This window comes from Echinops telfairi, unplaced genomic scaffold (genome assembly GCF_000313985.2).
Source record: "Echinops telfairi isolate 266 unplaced genomic scaffold, ASM31398v2 ScPeMD7_7424;HRSCAF=8462, whole genome shotgun sequence".
Taxonomy (NCBI): domain Eukaryota; kingdom Metazoa; phylum Chordata; class Mammalia; order Afrosoricida; family Tenrecidae; genus Echinops; species Echinops telfairi.
This window is the reverse complement of record NW_022111324.1, coordinates 63,320,187-63,341,488: the sequence shown is the minus strand read 5'-3', so window position 1 is coordinate 63,341,488 and position 21,302 is coordinate 63,320,187. Positions and strand designations below refer to the sequence as shown.

At 38.0% G+C, this 21,302-nt stretch overlaps 1 protein-coding gene across 1 annotated transcript in view; it reads left to right on the top strand.

Annotated features, from left to right (window-relative positions):
- USH2A (usherin) overlaps window positions 1–21,302 on the top strand; it is a 949,135-nt gene that overhangs the window by 525,669 nt on the left and 402,164 nt on the right. The window contains exon 37 of the mRNA XM_004700145.2: window positions 1,557–1,562. Coding sequence (XP_004700202.1) covers window positions 1,557–1,562 — 6 coding nt within the window. The remainder of the gene's footprint in view (window positions 1–1,556; window positions 1,563–21,302) is intronic.

Below are 21,302 nucleotides of genomic sequence, written 5' to 3'. Positions count from 1 at the left end.
TAAATGGGCCTGTAGTCTATGGAACCCTGATAGCAATATATTTTTCCCATATATATTATTTTATTCCCAAATATGTATAATTCCCCTAACACATGCAGTCTTTTTATACAAACATTACCATGTTGTAAACATATTTCATCTTGCTTTGTTTCAACTTAACAATAATTCCAGACACCTTCTCATATCATTACCTAAAAAATATCCTCAGCCCTTATTCAATGACATCGTGTCCTATTGTAGATAACGTCGTCATTAGTTCAACCAGCTTCTTATGAATGGAAATTTAGGTGATTTCTTCTCATTTGCTAGTTCAAAGAAACATCATTTCCTATTTTTAGACCTATATCAGAAGAAAAAAATGTCTTGAAATGGAATTGCCAGATCACTTAAAATGTGAATTTATAACCTCATAAGGTATTACCAGATTTTCCTCCATAGAGGCTGTGCAACTTACACGTTCACGCTCCACACCCTTGTCACCAGAATGATGCTGACATATTGCTGGCCTTTACCAATTTGATATGTGGAAAATCACATCTCACTGTAGTTTGAATATTCATTTCTCATTATGAATTAGTTTGAGCATATTCTCATATATTTAAAAAGTGATTTCTATTTTATGTCCAAGGATTTTCTATTTGTATTTGCTGCTCAGATCTCCACGACACTTTAGGAACTTTTCTGTATTAGAAAGAGTTGTTATGTGAGTCACCATCCTTTTCCTTTTTGTCATGATCTTTTCCACTAGTACTTTAATGCTTTTGTGGTTTTAAACACTTATATTCAGTCCACTTAGAGCGTATATTATTATAATATGTAAGGTATAGATCAAGCCTTGTTTTCCTCCAAAATAATATCCCGTTGTTCACAGACCGTTTCTTAAAATAAGGTATAAAATCTCTCTGGTTTCAGTTGTCATTTTAAAAGGTACAAATTCATATCTTTATTTACTGTAAGTATGTCTGGAAATATCTGTATATTTCTTAGATTTTAATGATTAAACTACTAGAATGTGTTCTAATGTCTGCTAGGTTTAGTCTCCCTCATTTTTATTTGCTAGAATTTTCCAACCTGCTCTTCCGTTTTTTAATTCAAGCAATATTGATAAGTTGCCAGTTTTCCCCAGAAACCCTAATAATGTTTTTGGAAGAGGGATTTTGAATTTGTAGGCTATTTTAGGTAGAGTTAGTATCATTATGGTGTTGAGTTTTTTAAATCAACAACATAATAACACTTTTTTTCTGTGTCTTTCAGAAGAGGTTATGATGATCTTGCATATGTTTAATGTTTATTCATTGATCATTTATAATTATACTTGATTTTATACTCAAATTATATATCAATTTTATATATTAATATTGACAGTTAAGTAACAGAAGAGCTCCTTTAAAAAATACATAGATTTCATCATTTCATACCTGTCTTAAAGCCATCCTTGTACAGGGTTAGGCCCCACTACTGGATGATCTTTCGTCTGACGGCTCTCAGTCTCTGCATTCTTTTTGACTAAATTTCCTTGTCATCTTCCTGCCCTAAAACAAAGACATTTTACCAAGTGGGAAGTGATAACCTGATGAATGGATTGCCACCTCTTTCTTTCTTTCTTCTTTTGCCACTAACCGCCACCTCTTTTTAAAATTAACCAGATCCAAAGTGTACAGGAAGGCACCGGAAGTTGATTCCTATAGCCCTAACATCATTTGTGGATGATGATAGAGGTAGGCAAACTTAGCCAAGCCTTCCTCCTGGTTCCAAGATAAAAAAAGAAAAGAAAGGAAAAAAAAAAAACATACCATTGTGACAAAGGCAACAGAGCTATCTGGGAAAAGATTTTTGAAAATCTGGTCCTTTGGCTTAAATAAATCTTGACCTTTGGTTTAAATAATAGGAGAAAATAACTAAGAAAACATAGTTCGAGATTAACCTCACCAACCAATGAGAATGACAAAACGAACACATTGCCCATCTCACACTGCGATATCCCCGCCCTTTTCCTAACATCCACCATAAAAGAAAGAATTAGCACCTCATTCTGTGGGACTCTACCTAATTTGAGACAGCCATTCAATTATGAGGGACGTATGATGCACGTTCGTTTTTCTAGGGTGGTCAAGTGCCATTTACTGACCTGGAATAAACGATGTGTTCAATGGCTCTCCAGAGTGTCTCACTCACCTTGCACAGGTGAGTGATCAACTCCAGGTTTACACCATCGTCAGGGCTGTCCTTTCTCACCTTTGAATGAACCAACACTGTAAGTTTTAGCTAACAGGTTGATAAAAATTCCCTATGAAATATTGTGACTGTGTGATTTCTGATTTAATGAAAGATCTGTGTAAATTTTGGATTAAAAGCCAAAGTCACTTACAGTATAATAATGGAAATTTGGCTTAGGTGATCTGGCTTCTAAAATGATACATTCCCTTTAATTTAACCTGTAGATGAAAATATTGCATGGTGAACATGTGTGGTGAAATAATCAGTTCATACAATTTCAAAAATATCCTCAACTAAAAAAACATCCTAAGCTCATGTAAGTATTAACAAGGCAGTTAGGAAGTCATTTTGTTGAAAGAAAAAGAAAATATTGAGAGATCCCATTATATATATATATATATAATTTCTTTACTGTTTTCTACATAGATCCTATTCTTAGTAGAAAAGACAATGCCTTAGAACACCTGTCCTTTTTTCTTCTTAACAGTTATCGGGAAGTCCTCTTCGGTTAGTTTAATGCTTCATTATCCTCCCTTTGGAATGCACTGGGAAGTGACCTTCATTGCTGGGTCACCTGCCAGATTGTTTTGAGTTTCTAAGGCAAAATACTAGGGTTGTGTTAACTGCTGGCTCCTTTGAGCCTTCTTAACTCTCACCTGCTCTGGAGATGTGGACTACAGTTAAGTTTTCTTCTCCAAATACCTCTTTCTCCTAGTCCCCTACTTTGAATTCTGGGACAGAATAAGGATGGTTATTTGAGAAAGAGAATATGTGAATTGCTTACAGAGGAAAAGGGGAGGGCAAAAAGGACAAAGATCCTGCAAAATATCTCAAGAGAACTGTAATTTTGTTTATTTTTTATAAATAAGCAGATTGATAAAATTAAATTATTGGAATCGTATCCCTTTATTGATCTTCAAAAATTCTTCCTCAATATTGGAGGAACAAGAAATGGATTTTAGGCAGGTTTTTTTTTTTTTTATTGTTGCTGTTTGCTTTGCCGAATATATTCTCCCAACTAGACATTAGTCTTTCAAAACATGGTTAAAAAAAAAAAAGAACAAGGAAAGAGGAGAAAGAAGTCACCAAATTAGCATTAATCAGAGGTTTTGTTGCTTATAAGAATTGATGGCACTAAAAAAAATACTTGATTAGTTTGAAGACTGTTTTTAAATAGACTGAACTAGAAATTAAGATGAAAACTGCGTATGTTTATCCCTGGGTGACTGTGTAGGAATGGTTTATCGTTCCAACCCCCCCTTTTATTTGACCCAGAAGGACCCAATAGAACAGACTAGAACTCCTCCTTAGGGTTCCAAGGCTGTCATTCTTTCTGGGGAACGGATGGTGGATTTAAACTTCTGACCTTATATTTCGCAACCGAACGCCTGAACCGTTGCACCACCAGGATGCTCAATCTGGGTACAAAACCCATAATGCACTGCCATACAGTCAATTCTGACTCAGAGCAAGCCTAGCTAGGGCTTCTGAGACTGTACCTCTTTATCCCGTGGAGTGGCTAGGGTTTTTGAACGGCTGACCTTGTAGCTAGCAGCCCAGTGCCTGAACTGCAGCACCACCAGGGCTCCTTAACAGTGGAGACAAAGGAAGAGAAATGTGATTGCCACTTCTTGTCTGCCCGGCTTGTTCTGTTTTCTCTCTTTCTTTTTTCAATGGAGTCTGTGTCTCCTTTCAATATCAGCCATTTCAGGTCCTCCCCCTTGGCGCACATCCTCAACAGAGACAAAAGGCAATAATAAAACGGCCGTGTGCCCCGTGGAAGAAAGCACTGCTGGGGTTAAACGAGGTGCACGCGTTTTCTGACAGCCTTACAGTGATCCGCTACCTCCTTCTCCAGCAGCTTCCAGTCTCCAGAAAGAACACCTTCGCACGTCAGTGTATTCAAATGCCATTAATCTCGAACATCTTGAAGAACCATGAAGATGCAGACCATCTTTCAAGGTTACTTGCAGAACTCCACAGGCTGTGGCGCACACAACCTGATTGCCTGGGTGTCTTTCCTTTCTAAATAAACTGTGTTTTGTAAAAATTACAGGGGGGCGGGCATGTGGGGGGGGGGGAGAAGCAAGAAGCATTTGTTTTCTTGGGAAGGAAAAGAAAATAATTATAGGAAGAAATACCTCCCCCCTTCCCAAGGAATCTGCAGGAAAGCTAACGCTGTTAGGAAAGGCACAGCTTTGGTTTATAGCCCCTGGTGACTGCGTTTTAGTGTGGAGGGAAATGGGCACTTTCAGAGCAGTGCTTGCATGTCATGCAGTATATCTGACACACGGCCCTCTGGGAGAAGCCACCCGTGGGGGAGGATTGTTCCAGTGATGCAGTACGGCTCGTAACTTGGAATCCCTTCGGAGAACTTCGTAGTTGCTTGTCAGTCAGTGGAAGATAAAAGAAGCAGCTTCTTTTCCAGCCATTTGAATTCATGTTGCCATAATGAGTGAGAGGGTCAGGCAGCAGGTGAGCTCAGATCTTATAAAGTGCATGTCACGAGAGGCAGAGAAGAGTCCTGGGAGCAGGTACATGATGTCAACCGCGGTGACTGTATAAGCAAAGGAACTCTGCTTTTGTGAGTTCACACCATTCTCTGATTTCCGGAGCTCCGGTGATGCTGGCGAGTAAGCTAACAGCAAGGTCGATGATTCCAACGTTCCAGCCCCTTGACAGGAGAAAACCATGGCCATCAGCTCCCATAACAGTTTACAGCCCAGGGAATCTTATACAGGGCCCCATCAAGTCCATGGCAACGAGTGCTGGGCCAGAGTGAAGCACTCAGAGGCCAATTCAGAAGTTGAAACAAACTCACCAGCTGCTGGAGGGGAGAAGGGGGTGGCGGTCTGCAGCCTTGGGAACACAGAGCTTTGGGAAACAGACTCAATCCTATAGTCGCCGTGAGTCAGAATCCACTCGACGGCAATGGAATTGGGTTGGGACTTAGTAAGGGTGGGAGGAATTATAGCTCTCTCCCATTTTATTAAAATAACAGCCACGTGTATGACAATTGAAAGGAGCAGTGATAGTATTACATACACAAATATCTATCAACACGTACATACATGTTCAAGGCATTGGATGCGCTAAGGGTTTCCTTTCCTGTTATATAATTATTAACTAGACTATTTTAAAGGCAAAGAAAAAAGTAAATGAGTGTCATTTTAGCAAGTTATTTGATGGCGCTCTTATTTTGTCTCTCTTCCTGATCATTGCAAGGATTATTTTCAAATCAACCCAAGATAAAAAGCACCTTTGTGGCGCACTAGGTTAAGTAGTTGGACTGATAACAGCCCAAGCCTTCTTAGCAGCTCTTTGGAAGATAAATCCAGTAATCCACTCTCCAAAAGATTTGACCTGGGAATATATATTCTCAACAACAACACAGTCAAATAAATGATTTTAAAATAATCAACTTGAGATATATTACCGGTTTAACTGTGGGGACATTTCTTAGATTCATAACAAACACAGTAAAAATCTGGGAGGCTGGAGGGGAGGGGAGGGAGATTTATCCTCCACCTATTTGGGAAGCAAATTTCTCTTCTGCAAAAAACAAATTACAGTGACTACACATTGGCATAAAGTTCCCACATATTTCTGGAGGAATAAATACACACAAATATAAAAACACAGGAAAACGTTTCACCCAGGATTAAAAATCATCACTATATGATTACTGAAAATATGAATGGGTAATAATAAGAACCATGTCATTTCAAACATTGAGCTATAGAATATATATCCCCTGGAAATATTGACAATTCTGATTGTATATCACGTCATGCCCAATAAAGCTATAGAGATGTGTAATTAGGACATATTCTTCCACAAGAACGGAGTTAAGCCTTAATTTATCAAACTTATTTAAGAACTCATCTGTTCACAACACTCACCCGGCAGCTTATTGAATTTGTGTCTGATAGCTAATTGGCTATTTTCTTGACATAATGAACAAGTGCATAGTCTATGCTATTGTGTCTATTGAGGCGCTGGTGCAATGATGAAATGCAAATTCTAACTATGGGCTGTACACTGAAGGTGGGGATTTTACATAAAGAGGGAGAAGAGAGCTCTGGATGGCAGTGTGCTAGTGGCTTAGGAGCGCTGGTGACAAGAGTGATTATGTGTCAGGCTGCTAACATCAACTTCACCAGTTCTAAGCCACCAGCTCCACAGGAAAAAGACAGGCTTTCTCCTGTAAACAGTTAGTCTCCAAAAATCCACATCAACTTGATGGCATTGAGGTTTTGGTTCGTGGCTTCAGATCATGCTTCAAACTTTGTACAGTCTTGTGTAGAAATCTCTCAAGTGTCTCTGGTCAGTCAATAATCCTAATAACTTACCTTTGACTCTGGAGTACTTTACATGCTTAACAAAGAAACACACTCCCTTTTATAGGAGGGAAATTTTCACAATGCTCAAGCCATCTTCAAAGTCACAACCTCGGTGACTTTGGGGTTCCTAGTACAAAGTAGCTGCGGTCCCATGGGGAAGCCAACCTGCTACGTATTAGGTTTTGTGAACATTTATGAAGGGTTCATTGAGACATTGGGACAGTAGTGGTTCTGTGGAAGAATTTTACCATCCAAGCAGGAAGCCCAGGTTCCATTCCCAGCCAAGTCAATGTACCACAGGTGCAGCCGCCTCTCACCATCAGCTGAGCCGATGGTGCTCCAGAGGTCTCAGCAGAGCTTTCAGACTAAGATGAACTAAGAAGGGCTGACAATCTACTTCTGAAAATCAACCAATAAAATAACCCCTCGGATTTACAAAGATCAGATTTTTAAGCACGGGGTCAGGCTGTCTTTGTTGTCTTGAGCAGCCTGTCACCGTGAATCAAACCAACACAACTGCAGTTAACAGCAAAATCAGCAGTTTTCTATAGAATTCAGAGACTAACTATTCATCATTAGGGTTATAAATAAATGTATTATTTTTCTCTACATCTCATCTGCTTTGGATATGTTGCCAGGAGAGATTAGTTCCTGGAGAAGGACATCATGCTAGGAAGAATCGAGGGGAAGTGAAAATAGGAAAGCCCTTAATGAGATGCATTGGCATGGTGGCTACAAGAATGGGCTCAAACAGAACAATTGTCGGGCTGGTGCGGGACTGCGTATGCTTCATTCACCGGTGTATGCTTCATTCACCGGTGCATCGGGTTTCCAGGAGACAGAAGTGACTCCACTGCATCTCACAAGAACATCAGTGCATCCTTGAGAACATAGGAGCACTGAAGGCAATTGCATAGCTAAGGAGTAGGAATTGGGTAGCATACATTTAAATCTAGCTATCTATTCACTTTTTTGTGCAACAGACATGAACTTGGCATATTTTATGAGGCAAGTCAGTAAATATGATGGGTACTTAGGGGACCATGATATGCAAAGGAGAAACAGTCCCTACCAGAGGTGATTTTGAAAAGGAGATAGACATTAACCAATAATAACATAAAATTACAAAATTGAAAACTTTAATAAGTATATTAAAGTAGAAGCATATGTCTCTAAGATTGCATATTAGGGATTTTAATATAGACCAGAGGGTTGAAAATGACCTTTTTTTGAGCAAATGACATTTAGGATAAGATATAACAGATGACTAGACACCAGCGCAGAAAAAAAATACTGTGAAGAGGGCTCCAGGTGGAAGGAGTGGCATTTGCGAAGGATGCGAGGAGAGTACAATGTTTGTGGGTCTGAGAAGATGATCGCCAGTCTGACTGGGCAGAGTCGATGGGGGTGAGGATGGCACGGATGAGGCTGTGAAGCTAGCACACTCCTGGGAGCTGGAAGAGGGATTTGGGCAAAGAATTAAACTAACTTCAAAGGATTATCAATACTTTGTTTTAGTAGTGATAAAAAGGAGTAACAGAAATTGTATAGTTTATGATCTTAGATTGGGATGTGTTCTTCTCACCTCCCCCTTGGAGATATTTTGGTCAAAAATATTAATTACAATTATCATATTTTCACCTTAACATGTAGTCTTTTGTTCCCATGAAGATAGACTAATTACAATTATCATATTTTCACCTTAACATGTAGTCTTTTGTTCCCATGAAGATAGACTTATGTGTTTACATATATTTATGCTTATATGACATACTGGTTATGTTACTATAATACATTTGGGGTCCTGCATTACTAATTTAACATCATAGCAAGATTATTTTGAGCATTGCTAAAAAACGCTCCTAAAAAGCATTCTCAATGGATGTGATATCTATGCATGCACCAAAATGAATTGGCCATTTTCTTATGGTTGGATAGTGTTTGTTATTTCTGCTATTAGAAAAGACTTATTATAAATGTTCAATTCTATATTTCCTTAATAAATTTGTAAAGAAATTGATACATAAAAGAAAAATCAAAAGTATGTAAGACTATTGATATATATGTGTATATATGGTATACGTTATATGTGTGTGTATATATAGAGAGAGAGAGAAAGAGAGAGAATGCTTTCAAGAAAAATCACCTCAGTTCAGATGTCTTCTGGCAGTATACATATAATTAAACACACACACGAGTATATAATTGTGCTAAATTTGAAATATAAAAATTATAGGTTGTTTTAACTTGCATTTCTTGTGTTCCTATGGAGACCAAACATTCCCCATATGTTAACTGTCTGCTTGCCCAGGATAGCTTAGAGAAATTGGAATTTGTTTTCATTTGTGGGGTAGTTTAAGTATTATAGATAATACTTCTTATTCATTGCCATTATCCAATATACATTTTTTATTTGTGTATGAGTTTTGGAAGAGTCCTTCGGGTGGTGGAAATAGCTAAGCACTTAAATTACTAACCAAAGGCTGATGCTTCAAGTCCATGCAGAGGCACCTGGGAAGAGACACTGGTTAATTTGTTTCCACACAGTCTCACTGCCATTGAGCCATTGCTGCTGACTCACTGACTCAGAGTGGGTGAGTTTCCAAGACTATTGTTTCTGGGAGTAGAAAGACTCTTCAGGAGTGGCTGGTGGTTTTGAACTGACAACCATGCAGTTCACAGTCCAATGCATAACCACTACACCACCACAGAAGGGCACAGTCTCTAGAGCCAAATGGAATGCAATTTTATTGGGAAACACTTATAGTTCACTGTAAGTGGAATCAACTCAGCAGCAACCGGTTTGGTTATGGATTGTAAGGTTTAGGAAATGGAATTTTAGGTTTCTGATAACTCAATCTCTGCTTGTGTATTGTTATAAAAGTAAATGATCTAGAGTTGAAATAAATATATTGCCTTATTTTCCTAACTTGATCAGAAATTTCACTTTATATGTGTTCTGTGGCTTGTTTCTTTCTGGATGCCCCACTCTTTTTGACTTGCTCTCTGTTCCTCACTGCGTTATCACAATGTTGATTTAACCTTTGTATTTTGAACATCTTAAATATTTAGAAAATATCTTTGTATCATCTAGTTCTGTTTCCATATTCCCCCTGCAGGTTATGGGTCATTTTTGTTAAAGGACTTTATTCTCATATGCATATTCTTCCAACTGCACATTTAATTGGGTTGAAAAACTGCCACTGTTTTTTTAATGGACTCTCATTTTCATAAATTGTCTTGAGACATTTGAATTTTTAAATAGTTCTTACTCAGAAATGTGCTATGATTCCATTTACCTATTTCAGCAAAGTTTTCTCATTTTCTTCATATAAGTCATATATTTTTTATTAGAGTAAGAAGTAGCTTCTTTGCTTTTGTGATTGTGATCATTGGTTTTTATTTTAATGTTAAAATGATTAGTAGTAATATGTTTGTATTATATTTAAATACACATTTGTAATATTTAAAAGAATGCCATTTTTTCCAGCCCTTACACTAAATATCTAATTCTAGGGTAACCATTTCTCCAGCTTTAATACAGAAGTACTAACACTTAAAAACCATTTCCTTGAGCCCAGCCTGCTCTGTTTGGGGAACCTAACTAGATATAACTAAGCATAAAAGAGCTCTAATTTCATGTTCCCTACTGATGATAAAGATTGGGAAATGAGAGCTCTTCTTTGTATAAAGCAAAAGCACCCATCCTGCCAATCAATGTACCCTGGTGGTTACTCATTGGGCTGCAATCTGCAAGGGGAGTAGTTCGAAACCCCCAGAAGCTTTGTGAAGAGGAAAAGGGTGGGGTTTCCTACTCCTGTAAAACTTAAAACTCACACCTGCACTTTTACCTTGTCCTGTAGTTTCCCTATGAGTCTGCGTCGACTCAATGACAGTGGGGTTGGTTTTGGTTCATCATGAATAAAAATCCTACACCATCTGGTGTTTAAAATAAGCCACAACCAAATTATTGGGTCAATGATTTGTGTTTTCAGTCATTAAAATAAATTAATAAGGTAAATACAAAAGGCTTATATTACTTTTACTCAATATGACAGAAATTCTGAAATAATCAGATAAATCAACAAAATATTTACAAAATTATGCTCATGACAATTTGCCTTACAAAAATTTAAAAGCATACTTAAATGTTCAACTATGTGAGTCAAGCTCATTGTGATGAATCTACTATGAAGTGTATACATATTATATTTATTGATGAGCTATATTTATGACATATTACTACTGTTAAAAAACAATATTATACAATCCTGTAATTACAAACTATAGCATGTCAATTGAGAATTATATATGGACGTGAAGGAGCCCCCTTTGGCAGCATAGTGGTACATACACTGGTCTTCTAACCACAAACCAACCAGCCGCTCTGCGGGAGAAAGCGGAGGCATTCTGCTACCAGAGAAATGCACTGTCTCAGAAACCCGCTGGGGCAGTTCCATCTTGTCTTACAGCATCTCCGTGAGTCAAAATCCACTCACTGATTTTGGTTTAGAGTCCAGGAAAATGTCTGAAAGAATTTACGCCTAAATGATCGCATTAAGTATCTTGAATTTTTAGGTAGTTTGGGCTTGTTTTCTAGTATTGTCTTGAAAATTTACAATAAACACGTATTTCCTTCATAGTTAAATATGTTATGAAAACATAGTTAAATATGGAATGAAAGAAGAAAACAAAAAAAATGCAGAAACCTTCTAGTATGTCTTCTTTGACCAAGGGTGTTGAAATATTTTAGGAAAACACAGAACTTAAAATTCTGTACTCTCTTGAAAACTTGGGAACAAAAGACCTGAGTTCTTCATAGCATGGGATATAAAAATATTGGAACCCAGTTTGTTTTTTAATTTCTTATTGGAAATTAAATAAAAATTGAAATGCAAATTTATTTTGCTGTCACTGTTTATTACCACCTTGTTTTTGCTACAATCCATTAACCAAAAGAGCTCACATTCATTGCCCCCTAATAATTGATGACTTTACGATAAAAGAACTTCTCACTGTCCTTGTTGCTTTGAGTACTCTCAATTTCCTACTTAATGATCTACAGTGTGTGGTATATGTACAAAAATCATCATTCTAGAAAAAATACTCTGCTATAATAATTATGGTAGTATTAAACTGAATTAAATCATGTTTCACTGTAAATAGTAAAATGTATTAATGTTTTAAAGCCTTTTTATGCCAGTGAGAATAAATAAAGTTACCTTCAAGTACTGCCATTAAACATCATGGCAGGATACTCCAAATTTACAGAATAGGTAAGAAATCAACTTAGTCCTTGTTATAGCATTGCTCTTCCAAGTAGCTCTGAAATCAGCTTTCTTCGGACTGTGAATTAAAGGCAATGTCACCTACAGAACCTTCACCTTCAGTAGACAAGTGGCAGCTATCCTTTGTCTTCCCAGAGCTTGGTGAAATGAGATTCTCTTCCATTAGGTTGAAATGAAAATGGTCATGACTTTTCAATGTACATTATGATTTTACAGTAGTGGGTTAGTATAATGTCTAGTAGACGTATGATGCCAGCTACATATGTAATTAAAAATTGCTTGTGGGCATATTAAAAAAACATAAATAGTCCAAACAATTGTTAATAGTATATTGCATTTAATCTAGTGTATCCCTAATATTACGACTTCAGCATTCAATTAATGTTTTTAAAAATTATTACGTTGTTTATGATTTTTCTCATACAAAATTTTCAAAATCGAATGTTAATTTTTTATCAAAAGCAATTGGTCTGTATTAGGTAAACATTTCTATTTAATGAAGTAGTAGATTCACATACCAAAGTTGTTACCAACATATTTAAAAATTGTAAGTAATGGAGTCAAATACCAACTTTAGTTTAAATTAACTAAAGTGAAATTAAATTTAAAACTCAGCCTCTCAGTTGTGTTAGCCACATTTTAAATACAAATTAACTACATGTGAAGAACTTGCTTACAACATGTCAGCAGACTTTAAAATGTTAAAAGCTACATCAATGCCAAACTATTGGGAATTTTTTGTCCAAGAATATGAATAACTGATCTGATTTACCTCCTTGAATGAACAGGTTAACTGATTGGCTCAATTGAAAGAATCAAATCATTGCTTTGGCTCTGTGTACAAATCACCACCCTTTTCTCAAGTCTTTTCATTAAAGTAATATACTGCCACGTCAAATTATGCTAAAGCCATTTCCCCTAGTGATCATTGTTAGTCATATTTGGGATAGACCTCCATTTAATTGTCAGTCGGAAGTTCCAAGTGAAATAAAGAGCACTCACTTTATCAGTGAAACGATTATTTTAGTTTATCTAGGGAAAATTGTAGCTCTCGCATTTTATTTATGCTTCTCCCATGTCTTACAAGTCCTGTGAATAATTACAGTAAACATTCATTGAGCGATTCCATAGTACTTTGGATTTCCAGGTTCATCATTTGCCCAGGAAGGCTAGAAGTCTGTCTCCTGTCAAACGGCCCCTTCCATCAAGTTGAAGGCAGCGTTTCTACACCAGCAGTACAACTTAGTGGTGTGGCATTTGGCAGTATTGGCGTTTTTCATATGACTTTTTTGTCTAGCTCAGCATTCTCAAAAAATAAATAGGGGTTTCATTCAGTGATTGAAAGAGTTAAATAGTACCAATGCATTACCACTCACAAAGGATTTATTTTGTTCTCATAAATCAGTTTCATTCCACATTTTTATTATTCCCTTGGGTGAGCTACTCCAATTGAAATCAATAGAAGTGAAAGTGACACAATCAATCTAGATATTTGATTATGGATCGGATATCCCTAGATATGCTCAATGCTTTTTAGCCAGTTTCTCTCTGGTCATTTCTTGAAGAAATGAATATTTTTATTGACATCTGTGACCTATGAGCACGTTTTAAAAGCACATAATCTTCATTTGTACACTGGCAGTACAAGTATGAAGCTAAAACCTTAAATATGTTAACTTAATGTCATTAATAAATTTACTTAGTAGTTCCCTTAAGATGAAGTCAAGTCTCAAAATAAATATTTTTCCCCTAAAAACAATACACTTGGTAATTAATAGAATTGGCAACTATAGGCGGCATTCTTAGTCTATATTAGGTAAGTGATTAGCTGTTACCTGTTTTTGGATATACAGTTAGCATCTAAGTGGCCCAGGTTAACAATAAGAAAGCAGTTAAAGGTGCATAAAGTGTCTTTGAAGGTATTCAACTGGTTCTTTCCATTTCTGTAATTATCCAGACTGGCAAGCTACCATCTGGGGTATTTGAAAGAGAAAAACAACTTCAAATTAAAGAGCAAAATTGATTAAACTGCTGCTCAAGAGGCCAACATTTATATATCAAACTCTCTTTGCTTTACAAACAAATTTATATCTTATGATCCTTATGATCCTTTACATATTGAATGCTTATTTGGGGACTCATGGTACCTCATTATAGTTCTCTTGCCTCTGACTCTAGCCACCTGTTCTTGGTTTTCCAGCCAAATTTTAGCAAAGGCACAATTAAATCATTCTGTAATTAATTTGTGTAATTCAGAATGAGGCAAGATTTGGCATATTTCTTTTTAAAAGTCAATTGCACGATAAAATTAGCATTATATTTACTTTTTTTAAGGAGATATTTTAGATTATTTAGCCTTTTCGATATTTTCACTGGGATCTAGACAAAGGAAGTGCTTTCTATTTTTCAAATAACTTCTGATTGTCCTGCGTACAGAATCCCCTGTAGTGCAGTGATGGGGGGCTTGGGCACATAAGTGAAAGGTCAGCACCGGACACTCCATGGGATAAAGATGTCTGCTTCTGTACCCATGACAGCCTTGGGAACACTCCAGATCAATCAATGCTGTCCTCAGAATACAATCTTCAGTGTGGATTATACCTCACTGCACGGAAAAGAAAAATCCTCCCAACTGGACCAATAAGCAACATCATGGTAAACTGAGAAAAGATTGAAGTTGTCAAGTATTTTCCTTGGGTCAAAAATCAGTACCCTTGGGAAAAGCAGTCAAGAAGCCCAATGACAGATCACACTGGGCAAAGCTGCCTTCCTCTTGCTACAAAGCGAAGACATTATCTTGAAGCCAAAGAGCACACGGCTGAATCCATCACATTTTCAAAATCCAAAGATGGCCAGTTGATAAGGAAGACAAAAAAAGAACTGGTGTTTATAAATTAAGGCACTTAAAATAATATTAATACAGGTAACCCCCACTTTCCCACTTTTCAAAAACTCACATCATGCCGCTTTACTTTTATGGAAAATGTACATTAGTATTTGTTTTCACTAAATGAAAGAAATCCAAATATGATTTTTGCTTTTACAAAAAAAAAAAAAAGGCTAAAAGTGAAACTAGCCTTCACTGTTTTGCAGCAAGCTACCAAGGAGACAGTGTGTACCCAAAGGAGTGGTAACAAGTTCCTTCCCTTTGAAAAGAACTCTGGTAGTTTACTGGGTTATGAGCGGGCTCCTAACCCCAAGACCAGCAATTCAAGACCACCACCCACTCTGTAGGAGAAAGACAGGGCTTTCTGCTCCCACACAGAGTGACAGTCTTGGAAACCCACGGGGGCAGTTGTTCTCTGCCCTGGAGGGTCCCTGTGCACTGGAATAGGCTTGATGGTAGTGTGAGAGTGACAGTGTTCTCTGAGAACTGTACTCAACATCCAGGTGCCATGCTCTTGAACTGCATCTGTGAATGCTATGTGTTAGTGTGGTTTGAGGCTTTATGTGTTGACTCATATAATGTGGTAGGAAATGCTGACATCAACGATGTTTCTTCTTCGCTTTATGCCATTTCTGCTAACATAACATTTCATAGGCACTCTCTACGTTTGAATAGAGGGAGAAACCTGGATATGATGGACTATCAGAAAAGAAACAAATCTGGCTTAGAATTATAGCCAGAATGTTCCTTGGGAGAAATAATAGAGAGATATTGTCATATATTTTGTACATGTTATCAAGAGGCACCAGTCTCTGGAAAAGAAAATCGTGCTTGCGGAAGTAATGGGTCAAGGGAAAGAAAGAATACCACCAACATGATTGATTGATAGAGTTGCTGCAACCATCAGCTCAAAGACAGCAATGGTTTTGAAGATGGTTCCCATTTGGGCAATGTTTCATTGTATATAATAAGATTCCTGAGTTGGAACCAACTCAGAGGCACCTAAGAATAGCAACATATCTTCTTTGATAAATGTCTTTTTAAATTATTTGTATAATTTTATTGGGTTGGCTATGTTTTTTTGTTGTTGAATTTGGACTCCTGATTTTAATATATAAGGTGGCAATTGCATTTTCTTCTGTTTTTTCTCCTGGCTATTCTTTTGATTTTTTTAAAGGACACTTATTTAAAACCACAAGCTCCAAAATCCATTAATTATTAATGTCAATATTATCAAGTGAGGATCATTTCAGACCTTTCTCAATGCACAAACAAATCTGGCTAAAATGAATTGAATCTTTTAAAATTAGGCAGTTCAAAAAGTTGCTCAGAAATCACAAATTTATTAATCATTTGTCTGTGTGTTGAATATGATGGTCACAATGTCCCTGATAAGCAAGCTTGTGCATAAGGAAAGGGACACGAAGAACCCCTATAGAATACCCACTCTCCCATCAGCACCTTTGTTAGGCCGGGTAGACTAGAGAAACAAATCATATGTGTGTAAGAACAAGCTTTATATACAAGAGCAGTTGAATATTGAGAAAAAGTCCCAGCCCAGTCCAGATCAAGTCCATAACTCCAAAATTACCCCATATGTCCAATACCAATCTATAAAGTCCTCTTCAGACTCAGGAAACACCAAATACAATGACACCAAATGCAGGAAGATCACAGGCCAGTGGATCGGAAGTCTTGTAGACAGGGGTCTCTACATAGCTCCTCTGACTCAGGGCTCTAGTGTAATTCCATGTGTCTTCTCGACAGGGATGTCTCATAAGGAGTGAGCAGAGAGAGAGTGTGTCTCTCATCCCCAAGGAGGAATACCATAGTTCCCAGAATCCTCAGGAGAAGGCCATGCCCACACAGAGGCCTCATTGGTTATGACCTGATTGACAGTCTAGACTCCACCCCTTCTCTTAATCCTCTTAAATTGACAAGCGATTATATAACTACCACAGGATCATAGCTCTGCTTTTGGAGTCTTAGCAATTTTGAAGATATCTAAAACATAGATTCCTAAATTTATTTGGACTACTGCCCCTTTTTCAGAAAAAAAGTACTCAGTGTCCCCTTAGCAATTGAAATTTTTTTTGTAATGTACCCCATACTCCAGGAGAAAGTGTAGGTGTCTGCTTCTGCAACACCCCTGCATTGTTCCATAGCTCCCCCAAGTGAAACATCACCCACCCACTAGAGAAACACTGATCTAGAAGAATCCTTAATTAACCTGAGCCATTGTTTAATTCATCATGCTTCCAAGTTGCCACTTGGAAGCATCTGGTTGCAAACTGCAGGCACCCACATGATGTTTAATTTTTCTTTCATAATTTTGATATTTATATGAAGTTATTTCATATACTTCAGGGGCACAAAGCATTTTAAAGCTAGATCATTTCCTGTATTTGTGTATATGTGTATATATATATATATACACATTATCCTCTCTCTATTAAAGTGTATTATTTGTCTTGTGTTCATCTTTCATGATGAACATTAATTTAGTTTTAAATGAGTTAATTTGTTTCATTTTCTAACCTATTTATTAAATATTTAGTGATGTTATTTTGATTTCTATTGTTTCCTTCTGCAACATTCTTTTCATTGTAGGGAATATGTACCATTTCCCCCTTAGACTGGGAGATTCAGGAGCCCTGGTTAAGAATTGGGCTGCTAACCACCAGGTCTGAAGTTCAAGGTCTACCATGCACCCCATGGGAGAAAGACTAAGCTTTCTATCCCCCTAAGGAGTTGCCGTCGTGAAAATCCACAGGGACAGTTCTACCCAATCCTATAGGGTCTTTATGAGCTGTAATTTACTAGATGACAGCCAGGTAACCCTTTGTTTCATTTGGGCTTAATGTCTGCACAATCAGTATGTTATTTTTCTCTTTCTTATGCCTTGTGTGTGCATCTCTACTCAGATTTAGTGTTTATTCTGATCTTCTGTTCCTATCTGATGCTTTTATTCCTTAAATTTCAAAGACCGAGTATTGCTATTAATGTTATAGCCTAAGTTAGACGGGGGTGGAATAGAGGGTGTAGTGCGAAGCATTGGGTAGAATTCTAGGAAGTATTTTTTCTCTCTCTTATGAAATCCCATTAAATGTTCAAGAGCCGTGCATCCGCACACAGATTTCCCATTTCTCGAAACACCAGTGTCTTTCTCCCGTGCAGCCTGATGCCTGCTAGAATGGCCAGCCTTCAGTGGCGACAGGGGTTCTCAGGGTGCTCGCTGGCTGACCACCCTTCCTCTGAGATCAGTGGAAGGAGCTGTGCTGTGTGTTCTTGCTTCAACTTTAAGCCTTCAAATAAATGTCACCGATTTGTTCCTTTTCCCTTACATGAAGGAACTTCAAAAAGTTTGTGGGGAACTGTAATTATATGAATTTTCCCCACTAGCTTTCTGCCCCCTTCATGTACGTGCCCCTGGAATTCCCTGCGCAGCTCTGCTCCTGGTTGGTAGTATCCAGTGCTCCTGGTTCGTTCCTCATTTGATAGGTCAAAGAACAATTCCATGTTTCTACTTGATTTTAAATTCTTACTGATAAGCAGACATGTTTGTAAGTTTACAATTTATCGCTAAATCTCTTCCTTGAAAGGTGTTTATTTCCTCAGTTATTATCAATAGCAGAAGACTATTAAATAATACACTCTTACAGTTTACTCAAACTCTTGTGTAACCTACTCCCACTGGAAATGTGATCAGAACCTGCGATTTGCTTTAAGAAATATGACAGAGGTGATGGGAAGTCCCTTATGTGGTCATGTTACTTAAGGCTGTACATGTCTGGCTCGGAAACGAACTCTTTTGATGGCTCTGATAATGCAAGGGTCCAGGTAGGTCAGTCTTTGCTAGAAAAGAAATGAAGGCAGCCTCAGACCAAGGCCCTCGTGGTAACTAAAGCCCTCAGTTCAGCAACCTCCGCAGAACTGAATACTGCCAACAACCTTGAGAACTTGAACTTCTTCCCCAGTAGGGTTGCTTCCAAATAGAGTCTTGAGATGAATCTGGAGTCTTGACCAAGACTTTGATAGCAGCCTTGTGAGGTCCTGATGTAGAGGACCCAGCTAAACCCTGCCCAGACTTCTGCCCTATAAGAGAGAAGATAACAAATGAGAATTGCCTTAAGCCACTGAGTTTTTGGAAACATCATTAGATAGTAAGAGATGATTCATAGAGAAACAATGTGACTGATGTCCAAAAAGAGTAGGTTGAATTTATCAGTAGCACATGATACAATGCTCATCCACAAGGGCTGCTTGCTTCTAGTGGAGACATTGTGTAACTCTTATAATTTAGTGATTAAAAGAAAATAATGAACAGTCGCTGAATTGAGAAGTGGTGCTAGACTCTCCTCTGGAGTCAGGAGTGGCTGCTGAGCTGTCCATTTGATCACAGGGACTCAGTGACGCTGAAGGCACAGCGTGGACAGCAAGGTGCTCCTGAATCCGAAGAAGAAATTGGACATGTCCGTGCCCGGTGATTAGTACAGAATTGGAGGCCACAGAATTGGAGGGAGCTTGTTGTTTGTGTCTGTGTTAGTTGCCAGGCCTGTCCTCTGAGGCCCCTCTGGGTGGGTGGCAACCACCAAATTCTCAGGTCCCAGTGACGCACAGGGCCCTCTGCTCCCACGCAGAGTTACAGTCTCTGAAACTCACAGGGGCAGTTCCACCTTGTCGTATGGGGTCGCCATCCACAGGGGGCCTTGATTTTGTTGCTTGGTTAGTGAAGCACTTAACACCCGCACCAACCAGAGGCTTAGGTGTGTTTGTCCATCTAGCTCCTAGCTGAGTGACATCAAGTGTGTGGCTTTAGAAAAAGAGCAATTTGGTCAAAGGAAATAAGTAAGTAAACTTTAAAAAAAAGGAGATATTCTGACTTCTTAACTTTCAACTTAGTTAACAAAAACACATTTTAAAAAAGGACTTACTTCTCTCTTTTACCAAGTCCAGGTGAATCTCTGAATTTATTCTTAGTGTGTATAGATATAGGTCTGCAGATATGATTGATATCCTAATATTAATGAAATAAGATCTTTGTGAAAAACCTGGCTGTAATATACAGAAGCAAGTCGATGAAACAAAACCACGTCCTGAAGACTTGAAGAAGAAGAATATAGTGAACCCTGCGAAAGCTGAGACTCGGTGGAGCTGCCTCATGTTCCCCTGGCTGGAAAGTTCTCTGCCTCTGACAGGTGCATTCTTGCCACTTTTCCATCACTCATTTTAATAAAACCCTTGACCTTTCCTTCTCAGGTTTCCACTTACACAGAGTCCACATTTCCCAGGCTTTACTGTATTTAAAACATGTAGAAGGGTAGCTATGTCAGGCTTAGGCTTTTCCCTTCTTTACTCATTGAAATGAAATAAACCGAGCAAAATACAAGGATTCTCAGTGTCGAGACTGGGCTTATTCTTACATAGGCACAGAATAAGGGCAAATGTTTCTAAAATACCGGTGGCATAGTGCTTACACATTGAGCTGGTAACTACTAGGTCAGCAGTTCCAAACTACCAGCTGCTCTGAAGGGGAAAGACGAGGCTTTCTAAACTGGTGAAAAGTTAGTCTCAGAAACCCACAGGGGCCATTCTTAGAGGGTCGCCATGAGCCGAAATCAGCTCGATTTCAGTGTGTTCAGTTTCGTGTTGGAGAAAGTATTGAGCCCTGGTGGCACACTAGTTAAAGTACTCTGATGCTAGCCAAGTGATCGGTGGTTCAAACTCTGAACCCTACCCTTCTAAATGGTTTAAATGGAACTAGGAGGACACATTTACTTTGGGGTAAGCTAATTTTAAATCCTATTTTAAATTAGAATAGTCAAGGTGAAACTGAACTGGGAAATGTTGTCTAGATCTACCTCAATTTATTTGCTCTCGGTAAAGGCTTATTTCCCACCTCACCTTGATCTCCAGTAGACCATTCAGCCCTGCTTTCACTTTGGCATTGGCAGGATTCCAGGCTCCTGTGGTGGTGGAGTTGCACAACACTAAAACTGAGAACTCAGTTCAGGAAAAAAAAAAAATATATATATATATATATCTTTCCACTCTTACAGTAAGAAGTGGGGGAAATTAGTTACCACCTTTTCTACCGTACGATGTAATTGGATTCAGAAAAAAGCTAACTTAAAGTGGGACTGGGTCTGACATATAAAATCCTCACAGGGTAACAAGAATCAGTTTGGTTTGTTCACTGTCATTTCTCATTATAATCTTTGTCATGAGAATGGATTCATGTTGTGCCATTTTCTGTTCTTGTTACAATCTTTGTCACATGAATAAGATATCAGGATGTTAATGCCTGGCATACAGTATGCTGTGTGTGATGATATTGTACAGACTATGCTGACCTTTGCAATATTAGGTATTCTGATTGGTTGTTCATTTCACTTCTTTCCTACAAGTTAATAAGGCTGTAAAAAGAAGAGAACTGAAATGGCCAGCCAGTCAAATTATAGAATATTGAAAAGGTCAGAGCTGTACAGCAGAGAAGGAAAAAAAATTATGGAATATATGGTGCATTAAAATTCTTGTGACAATGATTATAACCAGAATGGGAAAGGA